Here is an 11,654-nt window from a genome sequence, read left to right as displayed (position 1 = left end):
CCAAACCAGACAGCAGTGAGGAAGGTGAAGAAAGCTACCTCTAGGCCAGAGTACCCTACCCTCATCCTCCCCCAACGCCAGTTATTCGCACTGCTGATTGCGTGTAAAATACATCTCAACAGCTTAGTGCAGGAAGCCTGCAGAGACATGCAGCGCAAACCGTGGATTATCAGGGAGGAAGATTATCCTCCCGGTGTAGGAGAAGGTGGAATCCCGATTCCAGCCACAAAAGCAGCTCAGGATTTTTGAAACAGCTACGTCCATGGAGGCTCACCGCACATTCATCAGAAATATTTGTTAATGCATTTCATTAGGAGTGCTTTATGTCGTCTTGTCCCCATTCTCCTCCGCCACCACTCCCATAGCTGGGTTTGGGACCCTCCAGCCAGCCCTCGCTGTCAGGCAAGATACACAGAACCTTTTTTGCAGCCTGTCTGGTCATGATTCCATCCAAGAAAACCAGGTGAGCTGGGACCAGATGGGCTTAAAGAAACAAAAGCAGATCCCAAATTTGTCAGTTCCAGTTTACAGTCAGCAACGCTTTTGGACCCAGCTGCTTGAGAAGGATGACACCCCAAAGCAGTTTTGAAACAACTGCGCTTGGGACCACTATATCTAGTTCAAAACTGGGAGATAAGCCAAATGCAAGGAGTTACACAGCTGTTTTAAAGCCCTGGATGCTGGGACACTTTGCAGTAAGTGGATAAGTATCCTCCCGTCTGTTTTACACTGAGGAAAAAAAGAGGCTCAGAGACAGTCTGAAGAGCAAGCACAGAGCCCAAAACCATTAACTGCACTTTTAAAAAAATACACAGCTCCGTTTCAAAGTTCACTCTACCTTTACACATTTCAGCAGTACAGAAGCGCTAGTTAGGAGCATGAAAAACGTCACTCAGCCCAGACAAAGCTCTTGCAGAAAAAACACTAATACTGATGCAATATAACTGGCAAAAAGAAGTCCTTTTACTGGTATAGCCTGTTTCTTTGAGGGACAGGATAATGCTGTGTCGTCTTCTGATGCTGTGTCACCATTAAGACAGTTTGTCATGGAAGCTCAGCTTGCAAATTGTTTGTAGCACAGGCAAGTGTTTGGCCCATCCTTACAGTCATGCCCAGTCTGGACACCTCTGACACCATCCCCATCCCCTTATGGTCCAGGTCACGGCCCCACAGCATGGCCAGGGCTGAAGCGCAGAGCACAGCAAGGTCTGAGCACCAAGACCAGTCACCAAACAAGTAGGCAAGTCTTGCACACACTCCTTTCAACTTCAGTCCTATTCAGTGTTTCGGCAACTCCAGCATCTAGATTGTGTTAGGAACCATGTAAAGAACTCAAGCTCCTTTGGAGCAAAGTCCTGGGCTGAGCAGCGGTGCTTTTTTTTTTTTTTTTTTAATGGCAAATGAAAGCATCCCTAGTACAAACAAGACTTCAAAGGCAAGCGGCCCCTTATGCGCCACTCAAAGGTGAGCAACTCATTTCAAAGCCCTTGGGAGAGCTCAAAGGCTACCACTGTTGAGCACAGGAGACATAGCTAACACTTCTGTACTGCCACTTCAAACAACTGCCCTGTGCTGGGCCTGCCTGTCAATAGGGAAGGGTTTCTGAACAGGCAGCGCTGTTTTCGCAGTGCCTACTTGGAAGAAAAACAGGAGCAGAGAGCTTTACAAGTCTGTATCCTTGAATCTATTGACACTGCCATAAAGTTGCTTTCTCCTTCTTTCAGAAACTCCTCCATCTGCCTGCTCTCAAGGCATTTGTTAATGTTGTGACTCTCTACTGCTATGCAACCCCCAACAATCTACTTTATTGCAGAGAAAGGAGTTTCTCTGGATCCATGATGAGGGAAGTTTCAGCCTAACTATGCAAAGTGTTTGGGAGATGCAGAAATTAAAGAACCATCACTGTAAGGAAGGAATGTTATTTTTCAAATTCCATCAGGTAAGAAGTCTCATATTAGTTGTTAAATCACATTAGCCTTCCTAACCAATTGTGAATTTTAATACTGTATTTGGGAGAACAAGCGAGACTGGCTTTTATTGCTATTGGCTTGGAAACATCGAATACAACAGCAGTTCATAGATTTTTCTATAGTACTATTTTCAAACAGAGTTTCCCCACAGTAACTAACAACAGTACTGGTCTCCTGGGACACTAGCAAAATTACAAGGCTTACTGGGGTTTCCAGAGCTCTAATTCATATGGTGCTTAATCTGCTTGAGCCTGTTGGAAAGTCATCATCACCAGAGCTACTGAAATCATCAGTGACAATGGAACCAAGTCAGCACTTACAACAGCATGGTTTGGGTACTTTTAAGCAAATAACTCTAAATGAACACACAGTCCTCGCATGGGAGAGGTGAGAAACATCCCTGGTAATCTGCAAGAGACTGGGCTTTGTGGCTAAGGCTAAGATTTGCCCTCAGAGGATCAGGATTCAATTTCTAGGTTTGCCTCAGACTTCCTGTGGGAGTTTGGAGCCATGTCTGTACAGAAAAAGCATGTCTCATTCCCCCTACCCCCCCCCTTTTTTTTTTTTTTTTTTTGAAAGCCTGAAGCTCCTCTGGGCTGGGTCTACTTTATCAGGTCTGTCCAGTGCTCACTTACCAAAGCAAGGTAGAGATAGAATGCTCCTGCAGTGTATAGTCATATAAATATTAGCAGCAACTCACCTTTATATTATTATTTTTGAAGACAGGTCACATAGCACAGATCCACCGCTGGTTACAACAGCCACAGGCCTCAGCTAAATTTTCCTTGCGCAACATGCAGGCATACTCAGCGAAAGACTAAGCAGCACTGTGGTGAAAGGAAATAGTGGGAGGTTTTTCTGAATTGCAGTAGCCACCCTTTGGCATGTACAGCCTCAGCAAAGCCCGCAGGATTTCAGGCACAGGGACCAGCCCACATCTGGAGCTGGAAACCAGAGCAGAGAGCACACCACAACCCTGCTATGCGCATACAGAAGCCCTCGGAAACTTCCAGCTCTGCAGAGGCAGGTACATCAGACACAAACAGAAGCCTGAAGTGACCGAAACTAGGCTTGGTGCTAGTTAATTATTCAGACCTTAGCTGGGATCACTCAGCACTAATATCAGGGCTTCATTCTGCTGTTTGTGCCCCACGTAAGTGCCACTCCCTGCCCCAAACATCAAGACAAGAGACCTTTTAAAAAAGCCAAAGACTAGCTAGTACATGGTGTTTGCTTTCACTCTCACAGAAAAAATCTAATTGAATTTGCTAATCAAGCAACTTCTTCCTAAGACCTGATGAACAGGAAGCAAACTATCTTGTCAGATTTGCCAGACCAACAAAATGCTGACCACTACTTTCTCAGCTGGAAACAGAGGTGATGACCTGCAGTTGCTTTCCTCTAGAAACAGAGGACAGTGAAAAAATATACAAGTCACTGAGCAGATAGTGGTCCAACCTGGCCTGACTCCCAAGCATCACTTCAAGTGTTTTGCCTTCCTAAAACAAATGCGGTGATAGGCCACAGGTAGTGCCAAGCACACAGCTAGTGAAACAGATGGTACACTGTCATGGTTTGGGCCGGACTGGCCACTGAGGTGAACGACAGATGCTCTCCCCAATCTCTCTCTCCAAGAAGAGGGAGAAGAGAAAGAAAGAGACTTATGAGTTTAGAAGGAGCTAAACTACTTTAATAAAATATTAATCATAATTTATTTTTTTAAAAATGAAATATATACATAAACCAGTATCAAGCTCCCAGGATGACAATCATGTCACCAGCAGGCACTGGGAAAGTCCTAGACTGGACTCAGCAACGGATGGGAACTGGATTCCAAATCTGGATTCAGGAATGCGCAGATCGGGATCAAAGACAGATGAACAGACAGAGTCCTCCTCAGATGTGGTCCCTCAGCTTTCATACTGGAGCACGAGGCAGATGGGATGGAATACCCTGTTGGTCAGTTTTGGGTCACCTGTCCTGTCCACTCCTCCCCACAGGTGGGACCCCTCTATGCTTTTCCACTTCCAACCCTCCAACGGGGCAAATAACAAAGTTAGCTGACCCTGGTTGTTATAGCAGTAAGTATAAGCAAGAGCCTCTCTGCATACCATTCCCTGGCATAAATTACAGCTAATTGAGTCTTATCATTCTGAGAACGAACAGTGTCTCCACAATATGCTGTTAATTTCTGAGAGTTTCAGAGTTCAGTTCGAAGAGGTTTAGCTGCAAAGTAAAATTACTGACCAGAAAGCTGGTTCTGTTTTACCTCAAACCAGGACATACACTTTGGAGGAGATCTCTTTCCACTGTGTCTGTGGATGCCTTTCTCCACCAGCCTTCTCTGCACCACACAGAACAACAGCTCTGACCAGCAAGCAGTACATGTACCACCTGCAACACCTCTGACCAGCCCTGACCTCTGCCATCTTACTATCCCAGCCAGGTCTTTGGCAAAACACTACATGCTTCACAGCCCACTGCAGAACAACAGCCCACAAGCAAAAGGGGGTTGTCAGTCTATATGTGTACAGCTGCTCCAGCACAGCAGGGACAGAGTAAAACCTGCTTACAGGTCTCTCCAGCCGGGTTAGCTAAGTCCCACGTGCCTTCTCAGAACACCCAGCTCATCTGAAGCAGGTGAAGAACAATATGCAAGCCAAGACTTCAGCAGATCTAAAAGACCATCCAAGAAAGCAGCGTGTGACCACCCAAGGGAAGGCATAACCACTTGAACTCATTCAGCAAATAACGTGGTTTGTGTTATTTATGTGACTGCACCCCAGCTGTCAACACATCATCACTCCTCCCCTGCCATGGAGGGGTCTTCTGTTGTCTTTCATGGTAAAGACAGCACATTACTTAGCAGTAGACTGAAGGGTGGATCTTTCCAGCAATCTTGTCTCAGGATTGGCAAGAAGGGTCATAGTGGTTCATGAATACAGCTGCAGGCTACAAAACTAAACATGCTGAATTGCTATATGCTTTTATATCCACCATACTTCAAGGACCAGAATCAATTGGTGCTGCAGTGCACCAGCAGAAAAACTTTGGCTTTGATATGCCCTGTGGCTAAGTCACCTTTAACACTCATGTTCGGCTCCAATTCAGGCCAGAAGAGCTATCCAGATCACCCTGTAATTTCAGGACAACACATAACATGCATAGAGTGAAGAATGGAGCGAGAAAAACCTGCGTGTGAAATTGTTAACAAACACAGGGTCATCTTGAGCACCATGTATTTGAAGATGAAGGAAAAGGGACCAGAGCAGCCCAGTAGGGAGGGACTCAGCCCCTGAGCTAAGACACTCTCAGCTGTTCCACTGACTCTGTCCACAGATATGGACATGCCACTGAAATGCACATCTGGCTATGAAGAAGCTAACAAGCCTTTGTCCTCTGCTTTAAGAGACACCGACATAAGCCTGACCAGAGACAGACGTGAAATCCCTTCTATCTCTGGACAGCAGTCCTTAAGCTGTTGAAGCAATTGGGTGTGTTTAGACTGAGTGGTGCAGAGCTGTGAGAGATCCCTTGCTATCAACTGGGGCCAAACAACATTCATGGATAGGAGCTTTGAAGCAGAACAGGTACAGCAGCAGAAGGCCAGACCAGGGTTAGATGCATCGTCTCAGCTGTGCTACTGGCCATGCTGATCCCAGAGCTGGTGAGCTGAGCACTGCTTAGACTCCGATGGAGTAGAGAAGGGGAATAGGGCAATACCGTGCTGAACAACAACTCAAAAGCACCATCATTATGTAAAAAAACCCTTCCAAATCCTGCCAAAACAAGAGCTTGTGACACCATCAGACAGGCTGCTCCCTACCTCACCCGCACAGCCAGCCTGCTCAGCCCCGCATCCAGCTCCCTGGGAAATGCTGCCCACAAGGAACCCAGCAGGCTCTGCTGCTGCAGGACCAAGTTGTTCCCGAAGACTTATAAAGAATCCCACTCTGCAACAAGCCTCTGCTGCACCTTAAACAATTTAATAAGAGGTGATGATTTCTGAAGCAGTTATATCAGTGAATCAAGCTTGTGTGTTTTTTGGTTCTGTTCCAGTTCAGGTTCAGCAATTCTCAGCTGATCCAGTTAAGACCAGTAGCGGTCTAAACTGATTCATGTTGGAAGCTATATTTTCAAACAAAAAGGACCGTGTACTGAAGGCAGGAAGCTACAGCCAGGCCAGAAACATTACTCCACTCTCCTGTGTCCAGGACAGCTTGTGGTCCTAGCCAAGCCCTGCTGCTTCTCAGGGAACTGAGGAGCTGGAGAATTGTGTTGGGAATGCGAGGGGCGTAACAAGGCACGACAGGTCTCAAGCTTCCATGGATCTGCTTCCCTCTGAAATCTGTGCCTGTGCACGTCCTGGTCACCAGCAGGAGACAGAGGCAGGCATACCTGTTTCTGCTGCCCTAACCAGGGAGCTACCATCAGGCTGATGGGAGCCCAGAGGCTGGCAGTAAGAACAGACCACACCTCACCAAAGGAGGACAAGAAACCTTGTCCCACCAGGAACAACTTAGTCAGGCCTCATTTTCAGAACAAAAGCTCTGAAAAAGGTTTTGCAGAGCCACCCAGTCCAGCCCAGCATCATGGAGTGGGAACAGGCGCTGCAGCTGCACATGCTCGCACGACACTTGGGGAGAGATCACAGTACAACAGCCCCTGTGCTGAACGACTTCCTGCTGGGGAACGTCAGGTTCTAGTCAAAGCGCTCTTTTAAACTGGCAACTTGAAATATTTCTGGCTTACAAAAAACAGTGGAGATCAAAGAAACAAGCAGCAAATTCCAAATGTGTTCTCTTGACTCACTGGCTCATAGTTTTAGGGAAAAACCTGTAGCAGGTTTTGTAGCGATTTGTTTCTACGTTGACATTCATAATCTGGTTTGACTGAGGATACCCCCCCACAAACCCCCTAAAATAGGCACAGCTACATCACTTTAAAAGATCCTTATATTGCAGGAGTAGAGCTTAACATGAACATCTCCTGCAGGAACTGTACCTGCTCAGATACATTACTTCTGTGAGCAGACAGAGATTTGTGTAGCCAAGTTGCAGCGTACTACAGCAACCAGGGCACTTTAGCAATGGGAGATGGCTCAACCCTTATCTTCCCCACGGTCCTGCTAGTGCTGCTCATTCAGGGTGACGGATGCTGCTTCAAAGACAGCCAGTGCCCAGTTTTTAACTCTGTGTCTCTACTGGAATCACAAGCACGGTGAGCAGATGCACGGCTGCGACTCTGGTAGGGCTAGTAATCCTCGAGAAATTGAACTCAGGCCAACCAACTTATCTGAGGAAATTTTAGCTTCTAGCCACCACGCTGACATGTTACAATCCCAACAATCAACAGGCCTGGGCGTAAGTCACTGTTCGAGTACACTGTTAGAGGTCTACGTTGGTTCAACACAAAAATTGGAGATCTGGAGAGGACAGGAAAAGTGGATTCAAGCCACGATCATCAGAAGACACACACACACAAAAAAAGTCTAAACACAGAGCTAGTCACACAGCAACAAAAATCAGGACTCCCACAAAACAAAAGTTGTTTCCAAGAAGCAGCAACCAAACTGAACACTACATCCAATTTGTCAAGAAGCTCTACTTAAAGAGCTCCCTTTATTTTATTTATAAATATCCATGATTAGGTATTGGTTCCTTAGTTTTACTCCTGCAGAGATCTCCTGGGGCTGCGCAGTAAAACCATGCATTAATTATAGGTAAGGAATAAGTCCTAATAAAAATCACAAGACAAGTTCTCTCTTGTACAGCTCCCAGGTAACATGCTGCATGGCCGGCACATGCAGCCCTCATGCAAAATATCTCTACTTACCCACACTCCCCCTTGCAGAGCAATGCACAAACAGGTCTCTGCAGAGCCAGCCTCCCACAGCCTGCCCACATCCAGCCCAGCATTACACGGCTGCTTCGCTGAAAGAAGCCACTTTTTACAGGCCTTCTCTTCAGCATGACCAACTGCCCAAAGGGGTCTGTCCCTAACCACTGAGACAGCCTGGCAGGCCTCCCACCGCCAAAGGGTTGGTTAGGAAAGAGCAGGGACACCAGGGACACTTTCCACTGGAGGGGAGAATCACAGCTCATGGAAGTCAAGGCAGTGCCACGGAGGGTGCTTGTCTATCTTAAACTGAGCAGCTGGTTGCAATAAAAGCCTGAGGGACTCCGAGGAACCAAAGAGCTGTGGAGGGCTTGCTCTTCACCTACATCTGCACGTACAAAGCACAGTATCACCTTTCAGGCATTAATCTAGGGCAATAGTCCTTATCCATCCTATATAACCAAGCAGCATTCGGCAGAGATGACCAGCCAAAGCTACCAGCTTCACAGGCCCATCCATACTTCCACATGACTGGAGTCACATGCGCCTCTTGGAGCAGTTATTTCTCAGAAAGTCCAAGAGACAAAGATGCCTGGAAAAGCCCTTCCTGCAGGTCAGCAAAGATCCTCCAGAAGCAATGTGTATGATGCTCAATTTCAGTCCCAAGGAATTTACACTCATACCAAATAGCAGACCGAGAGGATCTGTTTCCTGCTATTTTAGAAAAGTAGAGCTGCTTCTCACCTTGGAAGGCAGAGGAGCACACACACGGCAGAGGAGCATCTCCACATATATCAAACTGGGGAAGTTCTTCTGTTGAATCTTTGGTAAGGAGCCTACTCCTTTCTGCCTTGCCCACCCCAGCTGTTCCACTGAAGACAGGACATAACTCATTTGAGAGAAATTCAGAGCAGAATGCTTTGGGAAACAAACGCCAGCACTCCTCATCATGACAAACTGGAAGCAAACTCCCCAGCAGTTCCTTTGTATCTCACTTACAAATAAGATACACAAAATCAAGCCCTCAAACCCTAATTTGATGGTGCAGAATGAATCAATGATAACCCCGGGGTTATCATTATTTATTATTACTCACTTATTTATTAGTGAGTCTTCACAAGGGGGGAGGGATTAAGCTTTCTATTTATGGAGACAGCACTGGCTGCACCCCGGGAGACAACACAAGGGATACAACGGAGATCTTCCAAAAGCCACATCCAAGCTAAAAAAAAACCAAAAACAAACACAAAAACAAACAAAAAAAACCACTAAACAGGTACCAGAGAATACTCGGGGTTTATAGCAGCAGGTCCCAACTCTGAAAAGGAGTGGGCAGACTTCAGCTCCTTTTCAGAGAGCCAGAATCCAATGCCCACTGTACGTGGTGGTATAGGTGGCTTTTGGCTCTTCTGACAGAGGTCTGCAGAGTACAGATCAACAAACTGCTCTTCAGCAACAGCTACGAAGCACATTTCACTGGCGGTCCACAGTCTGCATTAAATGCAGCACATGCGTGAACATGCACATACTGAGGTCACACACAAACACCAAGGACTCTCCTCTAGACAGCTTTGAGGAGCCTGAGCAGGTTTTTCGCTTGCTTTGCAAGGGAAGAATATTGTGTTCCTTGATATTGAACAGCCATCTCAGGGGACCTCCAACCTGAACCACAGTTGAGAACAGGATTTCACGCTGGGGACAGGCCATTTAGATAAAGCGTTATTTATTTCCCCTGCAGTTTTTATACACTGTTCACTCCAGCTGCTAACTTCTGAAGCACTACTGTTTTGAGACAAATGCACTTTGCAGTCATGGATTACAAGGATTTCTTATTTATTAGTGAGTCTTCACAAGGGGGGAGGGATTAAGCTTTCTATTTATGGAGACAGAGCGCTACGCAAAGGCTGAGTGATTTGCCCAGGGCTACAAGTGAATCAGTGGCAGGGACAGAATGAGGTGCCCTGACTCAGAGGCGCCTGCTGTCAGCACAAGGCAATGCCACCCAGCTCCTGTTCTCCCTACAACTGCGGTTAAGTCATCCTCCTGTTCTCAAGACACCAGTCAATTCCCAGTGAGTGACTATGTCAGGAATTCTCCACAACACCAAGAAGAATGATGGATTTTGAGGCAGAAGCAATTATACCCCAGAGAAGAAATCCCCAGGGGAAGGGGGTCTGAGGCACACTGAGGAGGAACACAGAGGAAAGCACATCCAGGCCTGTGGAACACAGATCCCATGTGAACAGTCACCTCTGAGAGACGTCTTGCATCCTCCATCTTTCAGATCATCCTACCCTTCCCCACATGCTCACAGAACACTCCTTTGAGAGGCTGAAAGCAATTCCTTACACAGAAGAACAGGTCTTTGTGTATCGTTAGCTGCCGGTAACATAGGTTAACAGTTGGAAACATGGAGGAAGAGGCAGCGTTATGCTTCTCCTGTCAGTCATCTGTAACAACTCCACACACTACAATGTGGGAAATCCCAAAAGCTTTCTGATGCAGATTGGTTACACACCATACAAGCAAAAAGACTATGTTTCAGAAGAGCGATCTGGGCTTTAGCAAGGATCTGAAGCACAGTAAAGACCCCAACTAAAAGACAGACTACAGTTACATATCGGCTGCTCTGCATCACTCTACAGTTACACCAGGTCTCCCAAAGCAGTACTGTTAGTGCAGATGGGACCTTAGGCAACAAAGTTAAAGCATGCTGGCCGCACCAAACAGCACTCACCTTGCTGCCTATATCTTCACGCTTGTTCCCAGGCTTGCTTCTCCTCAGCTTAATGGAAGGGGAGCGAAGTAGATTTTTGATCCGACTTGTTATTGTAGACCCTTCGACCGACATCATCTCCAGGTGCCAAGAGGGTATTCACCCCCCACACAAACTGTGCCTGGGGAACGAGCCCAGGTTTGAGGCTGAAATACCAGAGTGCTCAGCTTTGCTTATGCTCGTTCACATATCTCTCAGCGATTCTGCTCAGGAACTCCACTCCTGTTACACTGCAATGCTATTCACAGAGGCTGGCAGACTTTCCTTTTGCAGATTCCAGAGGATCAAATCAGCAGTAATCTAAACTGAAAGATGCACCCATGGGTCAATACGACATTCGCAATAAATTCTAGCCTCATTCTTTGCAAGAAATGCCAAATGCAAGAGTTTATGATACGGATGGGCGCAGGATTACTTATTCTCAGAGGCTTCCACAAAAATGATCAACCTTTTAATAGCAATTAGCACACTGAAACCAATTCCCAGATCCAAAATTTAGGTGTTTTACACTTCAGTATCATCTTATGACAAAGACAGATATTCCCACCATTGGAGTCCATTAGCAGGGTCCATCCAGCCCTGTGCTTTTGCTCCGTACACCATCTGTTCCACCTTAGGCTTCACAGTCTGGAAAGCACAAGGCTGTACTTGGTTATTAAACACCAAGTCACAGAAGCACACCGAGAATAAACACGAGGGAGCTTTAAACTCTCCCGAATTTAGCTTTGCTTTATGTACACACATATAGTGGGTGATATCCGATAATAAAGGCATATAATATTGCACATCCCCGCACCCCCTATTTATAAAGGGGATCAAGGAGGAGCTGTAGCTGCTGCCAGCGATTACAGACCCATGGCCAAAACGTTCACCTTTCCCGAAGCCCCGGCGGTGGCGGGAGGGAAAGGGGGGAGAAGAGAGATCCAGTCAAAGCCGGCAGTAAATCATCCTCCCGGCTTCCGTGCAAAATGGGGGCGGGGGGAAGACAGAGCGAGAAAGAGAGAAGGAGAGAGAGAGAGAGGAGAGGAGGAGATGAAGCGAGGAAGAGAGAAACGTCCAAGCCAGCACAG

The 11,654-nt window shown here is 46.7% G+C and overlaps 1 protein-coding gene across 2 annotated transcripts in view; it reads right to left on the bottom strand.

The window, feature by feature from the left end:
• MAPKBP1 (mitogen-activated protein kinase binding protein 1) overlaps nt 1-10,662 on the bottom strand; it is a 103,207-nt gene extending 92,545 nt beyond the window's left edge. For both annotated transcript variants that reach the window (XM_009895692.1, XM_009895691.1), the window contains exon 1: nt 10,546-10,662. In XM_009895692.1, coding sequence (XP_009893994.1) covers nt 10,546-10,662 — 117 coding nt within the window. The remainder of the gene's footprint in view (nt 1-10,545) is intronic.
• Nucleotides 10,663-11,654: the final 992 nt, after the last annotated feature.

This window comes from Charadrius vociferus, unplaced genomic scaffold (assembly GCF_000708025.1).
Source record: "Charadrius vociferus isolate BGI_N301 unplaced genomic scaffold, ASM70802v2 scaffold111, whole genome shotgun sequence".
In the NCBI taxonomy this organism is placed as follows: domain Eukaryota; kingdom Metazoa; phylum Chordata; class Aves; order Charadriiformes; family Charadriidae; genus Charadrius; species Charadrius vociferus.
This window is presented reverse-complemented; position numbering and strand designations above follow the sequence as displayed.